The 22,700-nt window shown below is 43.8% G+C and overlaps 1 protein-coding gene across 1 annotated transcript in view; it reads left to right on the top strand.

Annotated features, from left to right (window-relative positions):
• USH2A (usherin) overlaps window positions 1-22,700 on the top strand; it is a 407,070-nt gene that overhangs the window by 159,583 nt on the left and 224,787 nt on the right. The window contains exons 29-31 of the mRNA XM_054712927.1: window positions 1,894-2,091; window positions 15,370-15,483; window positions 17,903-18,064. Of these exons, the coding sequence (XP_054568902.1) occupies window positions 1,894-2,091; window positions 15,370-15,483; window positions 17,903-18,064 (474 nt within the window). The remainder of the gene's footprint in view (window positions 1-1,893; window positions 2,092-15,369; window positions 15,484-17,902; window positions 18,065-22,700) is intronic.

Genomic DNA, 22,700 nt, shown 5'->3' on the forward strand with positions numbered 1-22,700 from the left:
GGAGGCCGAGAGAGAGAGAAACATCAGTGTGAGAGAGACACATCCATTGGTTGCCTCCCACAGGCACCCCGACCAGGGCCAGGAATTTAGCCTGCAAGCAAGGTATATGCCCTTGACCGGAATCAAACCTGGGACCCTTCAGTCCCCAGGCCGATGCTCTAACCACTGAGAAAACAACCCAGGGACCACTTCTCTACTTTATTAACAAATACACCATAAAGTCTGCCTTTCGTCTGAATCCGGACATTGGTATCTAGAAAGTACATTACTTAACGTAGCTCGATTGTCTCCCTTTTGAGGACCACCGAGAAAATATGCAAATAGAGCAGTGAATTTACAGCGACAGTCTGACCACCAAGTCTTATGCCATAAATTCATATTTACAATCTGACCACAACCCTGAGCAGTGACATGCTCCCGGGGGTTGGAGAATAATTGCGCTATTTAATTATTTTGGAGTCAGTTTTGCTCTGTCCCTTATGAGAAGACCATCTGTTAGACAGCCCTGTACTTTGCTGGGCACCACATTTCAGAACTAATAAAATCAGCATCGCTCCCGGGATCCCTCTACTCACAGCTCGACCGTGTGGCCGGCGTGCTTTCTGTGGGCGACCAAGCTGTTTTCACGGCCCAGACCCCAGCGCTCCGCCTCCGCGCTTCCTCTCGGCCTTTGTGTTCACGTTGTCTCCCTGGAAGCTGGCCTTGCTTATTGGTCTGAACAGTGAAGTCAGAGCAGGAGGCTGCTGGATGTGGGCAACCCGGAGCGATCGCCCTCAGACAGGGCCCCGGAGTCCGGGAGCAGCCACAGCAGGTCTGTCATCCCTCATCCTGCCGGGCTTCCTCGGGCCTTTCCTCAGTGTCCCCAGCGCAGTCAGCTGTGATGACGTTTTTACTGATCAGACCCATGGAAACACGTGATAAATAGTTAAAGGTATAGATTTTTAAAATTAGGGAACACAGCTTGTAAGTGAAGTTTTGCAGTTGCTTTAAAATCCCTTCTTTTGTGTTAGTGGGGTGTTTTGTTTTGTTTTTGTTTTTTTTTTTTTGTGTGTGTGTGTGTTTAATATGTTTTTATTGATTTCAGAGAGGAAGAGAGAGGGAGACAGAGAAACATCAATGATGAGAAAGAACATGGATCAGCTGCCTCCTGCATGTCCCCCACTGGGGATCGAGCCCGCAACCCGGGCATGTGCCCTGACCTCCTGGATCATAGGTCGAAACTCAACCACTGAGCCACACCAGCTGGGCTGTGTTAGTGTTTTTTGATACTCTGAAGAAAACATCCCCCAAAATGATTGTGTAGAATCTCAAGGACATGAGCTTCTCCACCCCCTGAAATGCAATTAGGAATGCATCTGTATATCATATCTAAGAGAATTTTGATTTTTTTAAAAAAGAATTTGAGAACAATTGAATTTTGAAAGTGAGATCAGACATCCCAGTAAAATGCCATCACATTTGTGATAATTTTTGGCTAATCCATTGAAGATATAAAAGTGTCAACCCGCTGTGTATAATAACACTCTTAATTACCTCGCTTCAAAGGGGGACATCGTTCCGTTGTTTGAACTTGTTACCTGCCCACCGTCCACCTCCTCCCTTATGAGTGATGTTTGAAACATGTCGGCTCCATTAAATGTTTGGGGAAAGCCTGGACCAGACTCGAAAGCACGTTATGTCGATGGAGTTTTGATGGTTTTGAAATATCGCTTAAGCCGAATGGCTCAAGATGTGCAGTCATATTAAATCAGTGCTGAAAAGTTACAACTCTAATAAATTGTATTTATGCTAATGGTCGAGTCTGATTTACTGTGGCCATTAAAAGTGAAGAATGGGGCAGCAGTCTCCTCAGCTCGGCCATTTCCTCTTATTTTCTCTCTCACTCGTCCGCAGCTCCACGCAGCGTGCCAGCCCCCTCCAGAGTCCGCAGCATAAACGGATCGAGCGTCGAAGTGGCCTGGGATGAACCTGTGGAGGTCAGAGGTGTGATTGAGAAGTACATCCTGAGAGCCTGCCCTGAGGGTGGCGTGCCCGGCCCACCCCGCACCCCCTGTGCCACGTCTGAGCTTGTGCATACCAGCAACCTCACAGGTAGAGGCGATTCCCAGTGGGAGTAAACCTTATTCATTTGCTTTTTGTTTGATTTTTAAGTAAAAGCATTCTTTAAGGTTTCTTTTCCTCCAAATGCATTAATTATTCATCTATATGTGCCTGGTTAAAAACAAGAACCTGCCTGGCTGACGTGGCTCAGTGGTTGAGTGTCTACCTATGAACCAGGAGATCAAGGTTCGATTCCAGATCAGGGCACATGCCTGGGTCACGGGCTTGAACCTCAATAGGGGGCAGACAGGAGGCAGCCAGTGGATGATTCTCTCTCATCACTAATGTTTCTCTCTCTCTCTCTCTCTCTCTCTCTCTCTCTCTCTCTCTCTCTCCTTTTCCCTTCCTTTCTCTGAAATCAATTAAAAAGACATATAAAAATTTAAAATAATAGTAGTGAAAAAACAAAACAAGAGCTATGTAATGAATTGGAAGCCTGCATCCATTTGGGATGAAAAGAATCACCATGGACTTTTATGCATAGCTTCAGTACAAGGCTGCTAGTCTCTGTCCCCAGAAGACTAGATCACAGGTGTCTAGAGCTCTTAAACTCTTCAGACATCTTCTAGGGATCCTGTATGTTCATACAGCACCCGCAGACCTACTTCACCACGCAAAAAATGCACTGTCTGGGACTAACCCAAGTTCATGGCACCATTATTTATTGTAAAATTGTTGATTAAGCCTAATTATGTCTGGGTACAGGAGGATCAGAGTGCCAGCAGTTTGGTGGGCACCCCAGTGAATCAATTTCTCACGGGGCCACGTAGACCAATGGGAGTGGATTAGACTCACGCACATCACACACGTGTCCCAGACTCAAATCTGTGCACACGTGTGATAGAGAGCAGCTTACAGCTTCATGAAATGTTACAGCACCTGAAATAGAAAGTCAGAATAAGCCTTTGACCAAAAAAAGTAAAATACTTCATAAATCTGATAGAAAAAAAACACACGTTTTCCTCTGTCAGAGGATTTTATAACTTGAAAAATCATATGGATTTTGAAGTAGCCTTAATGATCTTGTCAGCGTATCTATGGGTCAACCCCATCTGGCCCTTACTTCCTTTTTTTAGACTCTTTAGCCTCTATAGTTCAAATGTACCAATAGGTTTTCTTTTTAATCTATTTTTACTTCCTTTGCTTTATTTTTACCACCTGATAAAAACCCACCCTGAGTTAGTGCACAGTTTGACTTTGCCCGGTGGGCACGTTGTAGCTAAACAGGCTGGAAAAAAACACACAGTTTATCACTAAAAATCCTCAGCCTGCATTTTCCAAATGGGCACTCGGTCGTGACGCCAATCCTGTCACATTTCTATAATAAGCTCCTCATTAAATATTTTATATTTTTCCAAACTATCTAAATGCTAGCCTCGAGTTCTCATCCCACTCAGTGGATATTTATATTAAATCATCTTAAACACCTGAGGAGAAACCGAATGTATCACATGGGCTTTCTTACTTTCTTATGGATAGGGTTGTTATTAGGGTTTAAAGGATTTAACACTTTAAAAATAATTTTCACCATAGAATCAGTAATGCCGTCACCGTTATTTTCATTTTTATTTTTTATTTGTCTCTTTTTTTTGTGCATGCCTGTGTGATCTCAGGGGAATTTACAAACATCTCCCCTGATCAGAGTCTTCGCATATATAGAATGGGGATAGAAACCTTTTTTTATGTTTTATAATTGTTGTAAAGATAAAAAATGAATTTCCCACATGAAATATTTTGCTCAGAGGTAAGCACACAGTAATTGGCCAGTGAATTAATCGTCTTTATGCCCTTTAGTCTCTGGATTCTAGGTGATTGCTTTATAATTGTTTCCCTTTCATTTTCCTGATTTTTGCAGTGTTGATTCTACTCTTTGAGCCTTTTGAGATCATTTTTAAAGTTTTTTTGTGTGTGATTCTTTTATGTAATTTGCATTTGTTCCTCATCTCACCAGCTTGCCTCCCTCTCAGCTGTCTCAGTGTTTATCTCTTTTGACATTTAAACATCTCTCTCATTTAATCGATTCCAAGTTCTTTTTATTTCTTGTCAAAATCTTTCTTATAATCTTTATTGTTGAAAGTATTACACATGTCCGCTTTATTCCCACATTGACCTCTTCTAGCCTGCACCTACCCCCAAACCTAGGCCTTCTCCACCCTGTTGTCTGTGTCCATGGGTATGCATATATGCATACAAGTTCTTTGGTTGATCTCTTTCCACCCACCCACCCTCCCTGCTTTCCCTCTGAGGTTAGAAAGTTCGTTCCAGGCTTGTGTTCGGCCTTGTGACTAAGATCAAGTGTAGAATCTACTCTTAGCACGTTCCAAGTTCTTGTAGATATTTTGCATATCATGAAACTGACGAGGAGGAAGCAGGTTTCCCAGAGCACCGTAGTGGGGTCTAAATGCAACCCCCCATTTGGCTAAATGCAGTTCCGCCCCTAATTATAGCATTCAGTTCCCCATCCCTAAACTTGTCTTTAGATTGGTGTTCACTCAAGGAAATGAAGTCATTTTCAGATTATTTTACGGGACACCTAGTGGTTAATAAAATCCTTTGCTGGGATTAGGATGGGGTGCACAGATAAGTTTGCATAAGTTTGCGCTGGCCTCAGAGCAGTCTGTAGGCCTCAGCTTCTGTCTTCTCAGTATTTCGAGAAGGAGGGTGCTGAGAGCTCATGGACATACTGGACCAGCTCCAGATTCCGCTTGCTCCGGGCTCTTTCAAGTCAGGTGTCCATTGGCCTGTGTTTCATGTCCTGCCACGTGTGTATAAACCTTGGGTCATTACAGTGGGGTCCTCACATGGCAGTAGTTTCAACCAGGTGCAAACTAAGCCGTGCAGGGAGCTTTACAAATGCTGATGCCTGGGCACCGCCTGCAGACAGCCTCAGTGTTTGGTCTGGAATGCAGCCTGGGTGCTGGTAGGTAGGTATTTTCTTAGTGTCTACGGGTCACGGTAAAGCCAGCATTGGGAGACCCTGGTCCACGCGGAGTCTGACCAGTGGTCAAGTCTCAGTTTTGCCCAGAAATGCTCATTACAGCTTCCGCCTCCCACCTGAAACTTGAAAACGTAGGACAAGAAAATGTTAACCATCTATAGAAAAATGATAAAAGATTAAAAGTAGCTACCTAAAATCAGCAAAGGAAAATATTAGTTCTATAAATAGACCCAAATTAAGTGAAGTGGTTTATTGAAAAGAAATGGGAAATGATGGTCAGGCTTACAAAATGCAGAAGACAAACGGAGTTTGGCGGGGGGAGGGGGGGCATGAATATTAGCGAAGGGAACTGGAAGAGTGAGACGGAATATTTACCACTAATGAATTGGGCTACGGGAGGATTAAATGAGATAAATCCCAGAAGCATGGAGAGTCCAAGGGTTAACAGCCCCACTCAAGAGCAAATGGGCCCCTGTGGGCCACGGGGGGGCAGCTTCTCTGCCCTCCCAAGGCCAGGGTTCAGAGCCGGGCGCGCTTGAAGTTCATTTCCTCGCTGTTGCCCCAGGGTAGAAAGCCCTGCAGTTGCCACGCCTGTGTATCCTCAGACTTCTCACAAAGGGCTCCGATTAACAGCGCAGCTCCATGATGCTCCCTGAAGCCCTGTTAACACGGGAAGCTGTGCGTGGGAGACAGCCCTGGTGTTTCCCTGCAAACCGGGCTGCTCAGAAAGGGACTGCTCAGTTGGGTTTGAGATGATGTGAAGAATGAGTGGGTTCAACAATGTGCATGGACACAGTTATTTCCTTTTCTTTCATTTTTTTAATTTTTATTATTTTAATCGTTATTGTTGAAAGTATTACATATGTTTCCTTTTTTCACCCATTGACCCCTTCTAGCCCAACCCCACCTCCCTCCCTAGGCCTTCACCACCCCATTGTCTGTGCCCATGGGTTATGCATATATGCATACAAGTCCTTTGGTTGATCTCTTCCCACCCACGCACCCTCCCCTGACTATAATTATTTCTTTTTCTTTTTTTCTGAAAGTGTTTAATTATCAACATAATTTGTAGTGCTAAGGATATAATTGGTATATAGAAGATATTTTCTCATTACATTAAGCTAAAGTCTAGGAGTTACATTTTTTCCTCAAATAGAATAATATATAATAATATTTATTATTCACTGTAGTTTCATAGAAGAAGAAGAATATCAGATAACCCAGATACTAGTAAATCTAAATGTATGTAGAAATAAAAGACATTTTAATTTATTATTAAGACAGCTTTTGCTTTGACAACTGGCTCAGTCTTCATTTGCAGTGGAGGCTAGTCTACCTGAAGCAAGTGGGTAACGTACTGAAAATGTGTCTCTCACTTTTCTCTCTCTTGCACAGCTAGTAGTATAATTCCCAGCTCTCTTGGCCATAAGGAGATTCCTGGATTGCTTCAAAATGCAGATTCTTGGGTTCCACACAGGAGATTCTGCATACTTGGGCGAGGATTAGAAATGTGCCTTTTACCAAGTGTTCTCCTGCAGAAGGTCCAAGGACCACATGCTACAAACCGCTGGGGAGGGAGCAACAGCCAGCCGAGAGGGCTCCTGTCCCCGCTGGGCTGATGGTCCTGCTTCATTGGTTCCTGCCCCTGGTTCCTAGCATTAGCTCTGTGAGCAGAGCATGCTAAGACGATGGAGACCGAGGCAGTGTCAGTAGGGCCTCTGCTGTTATGGATAGTTCTTCTGGAAGGAGGGGAGAGTTATTTGGGTTCTTGTCAACTGCAGATTCTGATACCGGGACTGGGGATGTGGCTTAAGAGTCTGCCTTTCTAATAAGGCCAGCCCTCCCTCCCCCTCCACCGTGATTCCCAGTAGCAAGGCACAGAGCTCACTATTTATATAGGAAATGAAAAATGCCCTTTATAAGTGATTTTTGCCTTATGCCTGACTTGGGAACTTAACCTCAGTGATTAGTCCATCAATAAGTAAGACCCTGCTCGTTATATGTATGTATACATATGTGTAGTATATGTATACATATATGTTATATACAAGTTATGTGAATGTACTGTGGTTATATTTACTTGAGAAGCCTGCAGAGAGATGGCTGTAATACAAGCTTTGATGCCAGGTACATTGTTGTTTTTTTGTTCAACTGAGAATTCCTACTCCACAGTTGTTAAGTCTGCTTATGGCCACTCTGTGCATCTGAGTTAGTTCCTTATTAGACAGTAAGCTCCTGGAAGGCAAGTAAGTTTTACATTTACTTTAAGTCTTGTCCATTTTCTTGCTCGAGATAGCTCATCAATACACTTTTATTGAATGAACAAATGCATCTTTCTGTCGCTAACCCTATAGTTAAAGTAATGTTGGCATTGTTTTATCCTGCTGCATTGAGTATTGGGTTATGGTTTCTTACTAAAGTCTCAGCAACGCTGTAGTTCTTTAATTCTTTTTTATTTTTATTGATTTCAGAGAGGAAGGGAGAGGGAGAGAGAGAATAACATCAATGATGAGAGCGAATCATTGATTGGCTGCCCCCTGTACTCCCCCTACCAGGGATCTAGCCCACACCCAGGAATATGCCCTTGACTGGAATTGAACCATGACTTCCTGATTCATAGTTTGACACTCAACAGCTGAGCCACACCCTAGTTGGACTGTAGTTCTTTAATTTTATGAAATAATATACAGAGCAATCACAACTTACATATATATTTCTAATACAATATGTATATTCCCGAAGGAAAAAAATGTTGATAAGCTGAATAGAATCTAAATATTAGTTTTAAAACTTATATGTCATCAGGGAACTGAACCTCAGTATATTTGTAATTAAAACCAATGGAAGCCAGTGTTGCTGCAATGATAATTACACAGAGTAAAAAAATATTCATTTATTAAAAACAAAAGCATTATATACTATGTTTCAGCCTAGTGCTGGATCCTGCCTTTGCAATCTTTTTGTTGTTGCTGCTGCTATTTCTTTTTTTATTGTGGTAAAACACACATAATAAACAAACTGCTTTTATATCACTAAAATATAGTCCAAGAACTCTCGCTAAGTATAACATTATGTAAAAGATTAAAAATTTTCTGTGGGAAAAAATAGAATAGATGAGTTTTTCATTTTTAGTTAATTTCACCTGAGAGACAGAGAACCCCTAAATAACAGTGACTTAATAAGCAAGATTAAGCTTTTCTCTCCTGGTAACGGACGTTCCGTTAGTCAGTGTCAGGTGGACTGTTCACAGCGCCAGGGGCACATGCATGTCATCCTTTCGGCATGACATCCGCGGGGACAGGGCTGCTGCCTCCCGGTCCCAGACCGCTGCTCGAGCTCGGCCGTCCAGCCTGGGTTCCACGCAGCGGAAAGAAGGAATGGTTGGAGAAAGACACGCACATTTACATTGAAGACATCTCAGAAGTGGTTCCTTCACCTCTGGTTACATTCTGTGGTCAGAACAAAGTCACGTGGCTGTGCCTCGCTGCAGGACATGGTGAGAAATGCACTTACTTAAAGGGGCCATCTCCCCAGCTTTAAAAAATACGTATTCTCTTGTGAGCAGGAAGAGGAGAGTTTATAAAAGAGGGTACTTAGTGGTCGCTGCCACAATTGGCAAGCATCAGAAGTAAATTTCAAGAATTCATTTTGATAATAGTATATTAAAAAAATGAATTTCGAGAGTCTGCCATTTCCATAGTACTTCATAAATTAAAATTACATATTTGTAGTTTATTACAAACTCTTTCAATGTAAATTTTGAAAGAAATTGGCCTGAGAAAATTCACAGGAACAAAAATATGGCCTGTGACATAAATAGTAAAAATAGAGATGATGTAATGGTCTGCTTAGCTAATGTGGAAGAATCTCATTAGGTAATGCAGTGTTGATGAGTTAATAGCTTTGTAGAAGTCTCCCGAATACATAATGAGCCTGAGCTTCTTGTACACTGTAAAATCTTCAGATAGAGCTTTTTGCAGGTTATATGTTTTATTCTATGCTGTAACAATTTGCAGAGAAGGATGTAGATTTCTTTTTGATGACACGTTGTACCAAAAATGATGGTAATACATAAATCTTGCTGTATAGCGATCTTCAACTAGACATGTCTATAGTATTTGAAATAAATACTTCAAGGATCAGATTTTATTTAAAAAAAGGAACAGCTCAGGCCATGTTGCTCAGTAGTTAGATCATCAGCCCATGCACGAAGGGTCCCGGGTTCGATTCCCAGTCAAGGACACAAACCTTGGTTGCAAGTTCAAACCCAAGTCCCATTTGGGGTGAGTGCAGGAGACAACCAATTGATGTGTCTCTCTCACATTGATGTTTCTCTCTCCCTCCCTCCCTTTCATTCTCTCTAAAAATCAATGGGAAAAATACCCTCCAGTGAGTATTAACCAAAAAAAAAAAGGCGGGGGGGTGGTGGGCAGTGACTCCAAATTTTCTGTTTTCTAATTTTCATGACCTTTTTATATTTATATTGTATTTGGAACAAGTTAAAAATGTTATATACATCTATACTAATAAAGGGTAATATGCTAAATAGACCGGGAGACCTTCCACCGTCCTTTCAGACAAAGCCATGGTGACGGGGCCGAGGCAGAGGTTGTTAGGAGTGATCAGGCCAGGAGGGGAGGGCAGTTGGAGGTGATCAGGCTGGCAGGGGGTGGAAAAGGGAGGGCGGGCAGTTGGGGGCAAGCAGGCTGGCAGGGGGGGGGCCGTTGGGGGCAAGCAGGCCTACAGGCAGAGTGGTTAGGGGTGATCAGGCAGGCAGGCAGGTGAGTGGTTAGGAGCCAGCAGTCTCAGATTGCAAGAGGGATCAGGCCTAAACCGGCAGTTGGACATACCCCGAGGGGTCCCAGATTGGATAGGGTGCAGGCCGGGCTGAGAGACATCCCTGCCCCCCGTGCCGTGCATGAATTTCGTGCACCAGGCCACTAGTAATATATAAAAGCCTAATGTTATAGTAAACAACAACACACATACACTGATACAAAGAGCATTTCTTATGAATCAGTTGTTTAATAAGGAAATATTATAGGCGTACATGCTTGCTCATTTGGGGTATAAGCATGTACCTTTCTGTTTGTACATCGTAGGTCTCAGCAATAAACTTGGATCTTTTAGCACAATTTTAAGGTGGATTTTAAGTGAAATATGTGCCCAAAAAAGCATGCTATTTATTTTTAGTAATGCTTCTTGCACCGGTCTTTTTCTTCTCGTAGAGCTGGGTCTTAGGTCAGTGGCAAGACGGTGACCTTGGAGTCAGGAGACAGGTTCTCCTCTCAGCTCTGCTGCTGGACTTGAGGGACCTAGTTCACACTCACCCCATCAATCAGCATCCCCTTCGGGCAGAGATCTAGGGCCCAAGTAATAAGGATGACTCGGTTTCTTTCCTTTCCTCTGTCTCCTTGTCTGCCTCCCCGTTCAAGGAGTTTTGTCTTTCCTTGGAGAGTTCTCATGACTTCAGTGTCCGCCCTTTAAGTTAGATAAAGAGTTAACATGAGCCGAGACCGGTTTGGCTCAGTGGATAGAGCGTCGGCCTGCGGACTGAAAGGTCCCGGGTTCGATTCCGGTCAAGGGCATGTACCTTGGTTGCGGGCACATCCCCAGTGGGGGTTGTGCAGGAGGCAGCTGATCGATGTTTCTCTATCATCGATGTTTCTAACTCTCTGTCCCTCTCTCTTCCCCTCTGTGAAAAATCAATAAAATATATTTAAAAAAAAAAAGAGTTAACATGAGTGGGTGCCTCAAACCTATTGCAGAATTAGAATGACAATGACAGAGACTGCAGTTCCTACCACAAAGGCACCGATTACAAATCTGAGGTTAGATGTCAGCCCGCTAAGAGAATCTTAACTGGATAATGCTTTGAGGTCAATAAAAATCACTGTTTGAACCATTCTTTAAGCTGGGTTGGACCCTATATTATACAAAGAAAACAGAAGAAGGCAATTTTTTTCCTATTTGTAAGCAACAAAATCTGTTCAGTCTTTGATCCAAGGTACATGATTTGCTTCACTCCTTACTAGACTACTTAAAGGTCAGAAAGTCCATTTGAAGTAAATGAAATGTAAAAAAACATGTTTTTTGAGTTTCTAAAGAATTGCCTTAAGTTAGGGCAGAGTACTTTTGTGTGTTCTACTTTTGGTTAAAATGACAATTGACTTTCGTTTTCTAAATATTAGGGATCCTAATTTTCACTTTAAAACAGTACCCAAAACACAAGGGGAAAAAACGAAACAGTGAGCAGATGCCAGCTTCCTGGGCCACTAAGAACCGGCGGAGAAGCAACCTGGGTGTTTCCCCATCTCCGTCAGACCGTTAAATTTTCATCCATATTTAACAAATGTCATTATTCAGTTTCATGGGGTCACTGTGTCAAAATGTCTGTGTTAGAACTTTAATTTATTTCCCGAGCTTCCTTTAAGTGGGCAGGAAGCGTGGCACTCTGGATTGATTTACTCTTTAATCCACACCCTGGAGGGGTGTGCAGCTCCCAACTTACTTGGAGATGTGTTCTTAGAAATTAGAATCTGCCCGCTCCCGCTCTTCCGCTCCCCTCCCCCCGGCTGGGTGTCTTTCCAAAAGTGGGCTCTCGCCTTCTGTCTCCGGGTGGCAGCGGCCGCTCCGCTGGGGGGGTGCCCTCCACCAGCTGGCCCTCTTAATAAATGCTCACCTCACCTTCCTGATTCAAATGTGAAATGCCAGCAAATACGAGGAGCGTTGTATTCTGATGGGTCCTCTGGAGATGGAGCGGGGCCCTGGGGAGAGGCAGCCAGAAACAGCTCTTCTGTTTGCTGCGATTGCTCCTAATTACCACTGGCCAGTGGGTAGAAGACAGTGTTTAGAGAATATAAAACTTACAGGCATGGAGGGGTAAAGGGAAGGGGCAGGGAGGGAGGGGAGAGAGAGAGAGAGAGAAACAAACACAAAGCCTCCAAATTATTGCAGATGCCTCTGAGGACATGAACATACTCCTGGCTTGTTGGAGTCCATTTGAAATAAGGCCCCGATCTTTGCGAGTCTGCCCCAGACCCTGGCCCCGGGGTAGGCGCTGGCCACGTGCGGCTCTCCCGGCCAGACTAAAGGTGCGAGGCAAAATGAGCGGGTAAGGAGAACAGAGCAGCCAGCTCTCTAATTGAATTAAAAGCTGGGTGACATCAACGCAGACACCTGTCCAATTACAGACAGGCCAAGGTGTTTACCGTTGCCACACAAGCCATTCGAAGATGACAGGAATCTTTCCGCCCACAGATTAGCATAATGAAGGAGAACAGATTAGGGTGGATGCCGGCCAAACGCCCAGGTTGGCAGCTGGGGGTGGGCTGGGAGAGTGCGGGAGGTGGAGCGGGCTCTGGAGGGTGTAAATAGACACAGAGACCCTGCTTCTTGTCCCAATGCCTTTGGCTTTTTTTAAAAAGGTGGCATTTTGCTGTGTGTCTCATGCTGAGTCTCCAGAGCATTTAAACTTGTCTTCGTTGAGTCGGAGGAGTTCATGATAACATCTCCACGTCCAGGCTGGCTCCTATGTTGTCTTCCTGCTCCCTACACCCCCGCCTCACGCACACAGTCAGGCACCAAAGCCCCCACAGCTCCTTCAGCTCCTCTGTCACTTTCCCAGGCCGTCCAGCGGCCTCCAGTTATTCATATTCTCCTTCAGCTCCTTTGAAACTTGAGGTGAGAGCAAAGGAAAGGAAATAATCTTTCAAAAAATGTTTTTTATTGATTTCAGAAAGGGAGGGAGAGGGAGAGAAAGAGAGAAACATCAATGATGAGAGAGAATCATGGATCAGCTGCCTCCTGCATGCCCCACACTGGGGATCGAGCCCACAACCCGGGCATGTGCCCTGACCTGGGAATCCAACCCTGACCTCCTGGTTCATAGGTCAGTGCTCACCCACTGAGCCACGCCGTCCAGGCTGGAAATAATAATCTTACAGCTCAAAAGAAACAGTGCCTGGTCCTTTGCTGGGTCCCTGGAGAATCGGGAAGGGAGAGGCTTCCTCTTCTAGTGAGGAAAGTAAGGTGAGAAGTCTTCATTTTTTGGCCAAACATGGAGTGGATGGAAGTCCTCAGAACACGGGTGTGGTGCCACTGAGCTGGGCTCTCAAACTTCCTCCCCTTAAGGCCAGTCCCTGCCCCCTCTCTCAGCCGGGCTTTCTGCACCCCCCGGCCTGCGTGTCAGAGGGAATAGACTTAAGTTTCCTTCCAGCTCCCTCGGTGGCAGGCGGGATTCTCAATGCTGAGCATTAATGCAGAGTGCATTATCGCTTCGCCCTGAGAGTTGTGGGGCTGCCGGTGCCAGTGATTTTCATCGGGACACCCAACATGGCTGTGTTCCATGGGATGCTAACACTTTTAAGACATCAATAATGCCTACTTTTTGCTTATAAGCGTTTTTCCAACTCGCCCTCTTCCATTATCAAAAGGGACTGGCGGTTTTCCTGACATAGCGGGGACCATTTTCTCATGTCACGGAGTTCTGTGACTGGCAGGGCATCGGAGGGTTCGTGCGGCCTGCCTGGAGGTAGAGACTGTCTCAGGTTCAAAGGGAAGAGTCTGCTCTGTGATGTGTCCCCAAGAAAGAGGTTTACGTCCGAGCCAGTCTTGGAACTTCTCACGGTCAGGGCGTTCTTCTTTGTTGTGAACGCCCCAAGGGTCACAAAGGGAGACTTCCCCACGTTCTCCTCCTGGGTCTTCTGTGCACACAGAATGATGCCGCGTTTTTCTGTCTAGGATGCCTTTATAAGTATGTCACGCTATATATTTTCATTATTTTTTAATATCCACTGAAATACACTTTTCCATGACTATCTCTTTTTTCTCTTTGTCTTAAGTGTAGATCTCCTATCATCTTGATTTGGGAAGTCAGGTCTTATAAATGCCTTGTTCCCTTGAGTATATGCAGGCATTCGGTTTCATGTATTAATCTATGTATTACTGTTATTTATCTTTCTGTTGCTGTTATTCTATGTATCTTTCTGTTGCCGTTAATCTATGTATTACTGTTATTTATCTTTCTGTTGCTGTTATTTCCTTCTAGCGCTAATATTTTCTTAGATTAGAAACCTCCTAGAACCCTGGCTGGTTTGGGTTAGTGGTTAGAGCCTCGGACCTCAGACCAAAGGGTCACAGGTTCAATTCCCGGTCAAGGGCACATACTTGGGTGCAAGTTTGATCCCCAGCCCCTGTTCAGGGACGTGCAGGAGGCAACCAATTGATATGTCTCTCTCATATCAATGTTTCGCTCTCTCCCTCTCCCTCTCCCTCTTCCTCTTCCCTCCCGACCTTCCACTCTCAGAAAAGCAGTGGAAAAAAATGTCCTTGTGAGAGGATTAAAAAAGGATAATAATAGGAACCTCCTGGAGATCAGTTATATTCCAATATTCCAAGGCACCCTTCCCAGGGGTATGGAGAAGAAAGATTGATAAATGCTTTTTGATGATGATACATTACCATGGTAGTGCTACTCTTCTTCCTGGAGAGTATATAATGTGAGCATGATTCTGGCGCTTAAAGCAAGGCCAGCAGGTCAATCGCTCAACGATCTCTAGGCACATATCCAAGAAGAGCTACCTTCCTCAGTCTTGGAGAGAATGTCCGTGTTCTCTTTCTCCGGCAATTGCAGAACTTACATTAAAGCGGCAACTTGAATCCATCCTGGTCCAGCCCCCATTGCCACTAGAGTAAGTCATGAACAAAGGAAACTAACCTCTCCAGGATGGTAGTTACAGCACGAACTAAGAGTTTGGAGATGTGTTATCTTGCCATTGAGACAGTGAAGCCACTCTTGGGAGTATCATTTCCTAAAGTGTGGTAAGATACTGGTGTATACAAAGGATTCTAGTGAAATATGATTGAAAAATGCTAGGTGGAAGGAAATGACAGAGTTTTGCTTCCTTGGGAGGTCCGGGCTCCTGGAATAGGGTAGCATATACCTCTCAACTATTGAATACGCTGGCTCTGCTTGCCGAACTCTATAAGGCACCCCCATTTTCCAGGGGAAGTATCTCAGGCCACATTAAATACAATTTAGAGCTGTCTGAACAATAAGTTGGTCTCACTTTTTTTTTTCCCACTAGTCATTCCATTCTGCAGTGAGCACACGGGCAGGAAGATGAATGAGAGAGGCATATGTTTTTGTTTGTTATCTCTTGATGTCTGTGTCCCCACCTCTCTCTCTCTCTCACACACACACACACACACACACACACACACACACACGCACACACACGCGCGCGCGCACACACACACACACACACCAATAATATTCCTTAGAGCAGCTTACAGTAAACATGCGAACCTCTTTCCCCCTTTTATTGCAGGCGTGCTGACAGGCTTGCTCCCCTTCAGGAACTATGTGGTGACCCTCGCTGCTTGCACTCTGGCCGGCTGCACCGAGAGCTCGCGTGCACTGAACATCTCTACTCCACAAGAAGGTAAAGTAATTTCAAAGGTCTTGACTTCCACATTTCAGTCATGAATAATAAAATAGGAGAAGAGCTAAATGCTGCAAGGCCATTTGCTGGAAAACCCCAACCTAATTTGATGACAAAGTGCATTGCCAGGCCATAATTGCTCCATTTTTGGGGGGTGGTGTGAAAATGAATCAAACTCCATACCCTTTAATGACATGCATCTTTAATAGCTGTAATGCAGATTAATGGGCTTTTTAATTGCTGTTACATTGTTCATGCAAGAGCCTTGTCATTAATATGAAGCATCTGAAAGATTAATGAAAGCTTCCTCATTTTACTATGGCTCAGAAGTAAATCTAGAGACAGTCTGACTAAAAAGAATTGATTGTATGGCTCCGGATGAAATTGAGAACCAAAGGGTTGATTTCCACGGTCTCTCTTAACTGCTCAACACCAGCCCTGGCAACAATCGTTTGCCTGCGATGGAACCCCTAACGCCTGTGGAGGCATCCCTAATCTCTGCTCCATTCCTTCGACCTCGGTCTCGCTTCTGTTTGCTCAGAACCTGCACACTGTTGCCATACATGACTGTTTCAGAAAGCACAAGTGAAGAAGGCAGTGAGAAAGGAGATGTTTTAGCGCTCCGAAGGGAAAGCTTTGCTCAGACATCAGAACGCATCACTTCAGGGAGTAACCGCTCTCAGCACGTCGGAGCCCCTATTACTTCCCCTTTCTCTCTCCCAGGTGACGGGGAGGGCGTGTTTCTTTCACTGTCTGCTTATAACGTTACTTGGGAGCCTTCAAAGCTTGATCTTCAGGGGGAAAGAGTCCGTCTGTCTCTTTTCCAGTATCCATCCACCCCCTTCCTCACTCTTCTTCCAGGCCTTCTTTTCTTTTGTTGTTGTTAATCCTCACGCAAGGATATTTTCCCATTGATTTTTTTTTTTTTTTAGAGAGATTGGAAGGAATGGGGAGAGAGACACAGAGAGAGAAACATCAATGTGACAGAGGCACATGGATTGGTTGCCTCCTGCATGCGCCCCGACCCAGGGCTGGCGATCAAGCCTGCAACCGAGGTACATGCCCTTGACCGGATTTCAACCTGGAACTCTTCAGTCCATAGGCAGGCGCTCTGTTCATTGAGCCACACTGGCTAGGGCCCGGGCATTCTTCTCAATTGTGTAGCAGGTGCCTCTTACACAGGAGGCTTGTAACCTAAGGACCGTGCCCATACGCTGGCACCCTGACAGAATAAAGGACTTGGTGAAATCCTTCTTGTCACCCTTTAATTCTTCGTGCTGTACACCTGACCTAACCCAAACCCCTTACCTGGACTAGCCAGCAGGAACCATCTTCCGCATTTTCTCGATGTTCTCTCTGGTCCACTGAGAATAGCAACGTTTCTCAATGTGCCATCACTTCCATTGGGCACACGGTCATCCTCTCACATATAGCCACTGCCTCCGTGTGGGGCAGATTGTCTTCTCTCTCTCGTTGATTTCTCCACGTCCACTGCGTCCTCTGTCCAGGTTCTCCTGGTTCCCTTCAAATCTTACCTGGCAGCCACATGCCAGAGAGATTTCTGCTCATCCAGTTCATCATTTACTTCTCTTGCAGTATTTAAGGAATTCCTGATCTCTAGTTTTTTCTTTAAGTGTACTGCCACCCTGGCCAGATAGCTCAGTTGGTTACAGTGAGCTCCCGATACGCCAAGGTTGCGGGTTCTATCCATAGTCAGGGCACGTACAAGAACTAACCAATGAATAAGTAGATGAGTGGAACAAACTTCTCTCTTTCTCCTTCTCTCCCTCTCCCCCCCTCTCTCAAGTCAGTAAATAAAAAATAACTTTATTGCCAATTTACCAAGCAATAGGTATGTGTAGGATAAACTTTTAAAAGCTTTTAGTTCCTGTGACTCTAGTTCACTGACCATTACAGAAAACCAACAAACCCCATTTAAAAAAAAAAAAAAGATTTGCACACAATGTAGTTTTCATACAGAACTAATTAAATTGCTTCTGCACTTTCTGTCTTTTTCTGTGGTTACACATATACTTCTTCTATCTCTCACAAACCACTCGGACCAGCGTAGCTCAGCTTAGATCAAAAGCTCCTGGAAGGCAGGGACTTATCTGTCTAATTTGCTTTAATCACACGGCCCCCAAGTAGAGATTATGGGCCAATAATACCTTTGACAAAGTAACACGTCAGTCAAGTGAACCGTGAGAGTACTTCCCATCCATCATTGATGCAAATTCTCACGAATACAGGACAGTTATTTAGTTCTCTTCCTAAAGCAGTTATAGACAAGCTGCCCACAGATCAGGACCATTTCCATGCGTGGGATTTCGGGTTTATTCCATGACGTATTGGTCTGGGTCTGAAAAGTTTGAATGAAAAATTAAACTTAGACTCTGTAAATCTTTTTTTCTCCCCACAGCCCCAGAAGAGGTTCAGGCACCAGTAGCCATATCCCTTCCCAATTCTTTGTTCCTCTCCTGGAATCAACCCAAAAAAGTGAATGGTATCATCACTCAGTACTCTTTGTATATGGACGGGATGCGAATCTATTCAGGCATCGGAGAAAGCTACACCGTCACAAGTAAGACCTCTATGCATGTCAGTAGATTATGATAGTCTATATTAGAATACCATGTATATATCTACTCTAATAAAAGAGTTAAATGCTAATTGACCGTACCTTCGCCACACCCACAGCCAATCACTGCGAGTATGCAAATTAACCCAACAAAGATGGCGGTTAATTTGCATACGCTGAGGGAGGGAGGAGTGAAGACTGAAGAAAGAAGAAAGCCAGGCAGCTGTGCAGGCAGGGCGGGTGGCGAAGGCAGTGGTGGGCGGGCCAGGGTGGGCGGTGTGTGCGGTGGCTGCTGTGCGCGGGGCCGCAGCAGCCGCAGCGGTGGCAGCTGCTGCGGTGCACGCGGCCGTGGCAGCCTCAGCGGTGGTGATGGTGGCTGGCAGGGCGTGCAATGGTGGCTGTGGCACGCGTGGCCGTGGCCGAGGGTGGGGCAGGGCGGGGCGGGGCTGGCCCCCACCCGCCCCGCAGAAGCCCTATTCTTGCAGGAATCTTCCTGCAATGGGCCCCTAGTATTTTATATAATTGCAGACTAGAGTGTGTGTGTATATATATACATATATTTCAGATAATAATCATCGATAGTAATCTGAGAATGTGGTTTTAAAAATTGGGTTGGTGATTTTGTTGAGCGACTAAAATCCCCTAATTTTTATGGTCACATCACATTTCTGGTGAAGCCAACGCTGAACTCATGGAAAAGAGCTCCTGCTGCTCCCCGTCCCCTTCACCTGAGGCTGTCCCACTGCGCGTGCTTTACGGTAGCGCCCATCACTCCTCACCCATCCAACTATGGATATACCTTTGCTCAGGTGCAGAGGGGCCCCTGGAGATACATCAACACACAGAGCTAAGATACGACTCCTCTGCCTCCATTGATCACAGGGCTGAAGCTGGGCTCCACATGGTCCCAGCCATGTGATTGAGTCAGTGATGTCATTTTAAACAGATTCCACTGTGATAACTATGATGAAAGCAACATGAATGGACTACCCTTAAGACTCAGAAGTTTGACTCAGTTCAGTGGCATCTGAATTTTAGACAATTTGAGAAAAAAACTTAATATCGATGCCCAGATGAAAGTGTAAGGACACTGAAGGAAAATGAATTGTTGAAAATCTCATGAGACACAAGAGGTTTACGTTATGTATGTTGTCTGGTATTCAAAACCACATACAATAGGGCCTCCCCTCAAAGGGCAGATCAAAAACTCAAGAGAGAGGAGTGAGCATGAAAGATTGGATGCCCAACAGCTAAAAACCAATGTCTACAGCTCAATAAATGTGAATGTTATATATGTCATAATCTATAACATAGTGTGTTATAATATATGTTATATAATACATGCTATATAATGTATAATAATATATTTTTGTGTTAATTATGGAGTCGTATATTTTATAGTATTTATTTATCAAGTGAGACATTATTAATCAAAATCAATCAAATATAGAGTAATAAAAACCTGAGGCCCATGAAAGGTCACACAAGCTAAAGTCAAAGGCAGGATTAATCATGGATGCATTCACTCCTTCTCATCAGTGACTGGAACAAAGGCTGGAAGGAAATCGGTCAGGCCTTGTCCCTCCTGTCTCTTGTGCTTGTGACATCATGGGAACACACACAGATGCAGATTGGAGGTGTTTGTGGGCAGGGCTACGGCATTCATGCAAATGCATTCTCAGGGTTTTCATCTTTGTGTCTACTCTAGTCAGAACTTTCAAAGGACAAGAATAGTTGCTTTTCTGTTTGGTTCATTGTGGTTGGATAGAATTCTGTAATGCTGCTGCTATGAGGTAGATATTATCATTGCCCCCATTTCACAAATGAGGAAACTGAGGCATAACAAGATTAAGTAACTTCCTCAAGGTCACAGGGTCTGTGAGTGGTAGACTTTATATCAACTCAATCTACTCTGGCTATGAGGAGAAAATGGGGTCTTCAACAAGTTACTTAACTTCTCTTAGGCTTAGGTTCTGAGCCTGTAAAATGGAAAATGTGTAATTTTTAAGATTTTTAAGAAACCTAGCGCCATATATACACCATCTAGCACTTTCGTAGCACTTAGTAAAATGAATAATTATTTCCAGTTAAAAGTAGAGTTTATATGAGAAACTGAAAGAATAGATTAACCTTGTCCTAACAATATCTAAAGGTGTTATTTTAACTAAAAACTGTAGACCACAGAAATTACTTCAGAAGAAATGAAAACATACCAGGAACTTTTTTAGACAATAGAAATTTCTTTCTCACAGTTCTGGAGGCAGGGAGTGTGAGATCAAGGTGTTGGCAGGTTTGGTTTCTCTTGAGGCCTCTCTCCTTGGCTTGCAGACAGCTGCCTTCTCGCTGTGTCCTCACATGGTCTTTCCTCTGGCACACACCTCTGTTGTGTCTTCTTATAAGGACACTGTCCTATTGGATTAGGTCCCTACCCTTATGACATCACTTAACCTTAATCATCTCTTTAAAAGCCCTACCTTCAGCCCAGCTGGTGTTGCTCAGTGGTTAAGTGTCAACCTACGAATCAGGAGGTAATGGTTTGAGACCCAGTCATGGCACATCACATGGCCAGATTGTGGGCTCGACCCCCAGTAGGGAGCATGCAGGAGGGAGCCGATCCATGATTCTCTCTTATCATTGATGTTTCTTTCTCGCTCTCCCTCTCCCTGCCTCTCTGAAATCACTAAAAATATTTTTTAAAAAATAATAAAATCCCTACCTGTAAATATAGTCACACTGGAGTTTAAGGCTCCAACATGTAAATTTGGGGGAATGCGAGTCAGTTTATAACAGTACCCACAGTGAGTGCTTTGTCTACTGCTGGCAGAGGCTGAACACCTACCTTCCCAGAAATTCTCCAGTGACCTGACCACCAGATAACATGGTGCTAAAGATCCCTTTCAACTCAAAGATGTTACACCTGTGACAGGTACTGAACTCAGGTCATGTGTATCTTCCAAGCTTCCACCAGGAGCCCCAGATGAGGCAGCATGGGAAAGGGATTGTGTCTGAGGCAGCCAGGAGAAGGCTGACACAGGAGGGTGCTCTAGCCATTGGGATGGGCTTTAGCCTCTGCAGACAATTGAACTACATGTCATGTTGCATCGTAACCCGTGCCTGTGATGCTATTGACACTCGCTGCTTGTCTTTGTGTCAGGATATTTGTGACCTCATATCTTTTCCACGATGACTGGTTCGTGGGTTGAACTTGTAGCTATGAGGGCTGGGGCTGTCAGCAATAGTGAGAGTTTGGGGCCTCTCAAATGGACTTCGACAGTGTGAAATGTCATTTCAGGAAAAGACCAAGAGAGGAAGCCACAGTCTAGCTAAATATGATACTGTTCTTAATTATAAAAAGTTACAAATGCTATTAAAGATCATCCTACCATATGATCATCTTACCATACTAGTAGAAACTCTTAATGTTTTGCATCGTTCATCAGCAGTGAACCTTATATTCTTACATCTTTGATAATGTTATAAGTGAAAATTTATTTTCACTTGCACATTAAGCTACTAGTTATACGGAATACTTACTGCATAATTATTAGTCAATCATATTTTGCTTTAATGTATCTGATCACAGTCTTGATGAGCAAAAACTCAGTGTAGCTAGGAATATAATTTTAAAACTTCTTCAAGAGCAACATATCATATCCTGTTTTTCCTGGTTATAGTCATCTGCACCAGTTAGCATTCTTTACCTTCTGCACTGTCAAAACTTCCTTGGTACGTTGTCTTAAGCTCCTCTCCTTAATGTTCAAAGTGTCAGCATTTTTTTCTCACTCCTACTTCATTTCCTGTAGCTTCCTTTAAAGTTTCTGCATAGAACCAACATTCTTCCTGTAGCTTCCTTTAAAGTTTCTGCATAGAACCAACATTCTTCTCTGTTGCATAGCCAACGGTTCTCACAGCCATGGCGGGTGTAGGTAGAGTAAGTGAGATGCCCTTCAATTCAGAAGCCACTTAGCATCTAGGTGGTTGAAAAAATTTTTTTCTTCTTCCTCTTAAATAGGAAGCATTAAAAGTCAAAGGCATTGCTGCACCTTGAGTTAGTACAAAATATATTTAAAAATGCATACAGTTCAGATTTTTTGCCTTGCATAGGCCATAAGCTAGTAGTATGGTGGGTCACTCATGACACTGAAAAATGAGTCCAGTTAGGGAACCTCCCGAAGGCTGTTGATGTTTGCTATAATAAATAGCACACACTTTAAGTCAAACTTTTTTCATTCTGTATTCAAAGGTAATGGATTTTTCGTAACCATAGTAACCTTGGCGTATTTCTGGATAAATACATGAGGTATATACATTCTAGTTTTATTTTTGAATATAAACTACCGCATTATGTATTACTAATAATATGAAAAATAGGATGTAGGTTAGTATAATGACAGCTTAAACTAGTATGCATTTTTCTTCTGCAAAAAATAAATATTTATCAAAAGTATAGGTTCAATTAATTTTTCCCCAGTTTTGTGGTATTCTGGTGGTGCCATTTATCTTTTTTTGCAAGATCTCCATTAATCTCTTGTTTCCATCCCATAAAAGATTTTTAAGAATTTTGAGGTAGAAACAATTGCCTCAAAGCTTATGATTAAAAACATTATGGAAAGATTGAAGGACCTATATTGGTCTCACC

The sequence above is a fragment of the Eptesicus fuscus genome, chromosome 24 (genome assembly GCF_027574615.1).
Source record: "Eptesicus fuscus isolate TK198812 chromosome 24, DD_ASM_mEF_20220401, whole genome shotgun sequence".
Classification (NCBI taxonomy): domain Eukaryota; kingdom Metazoa; phylum Chordata; class Mammalia; order Chiroptera; family Vespertilionidae; genus Eptesicus; species Eptesicus fuscus.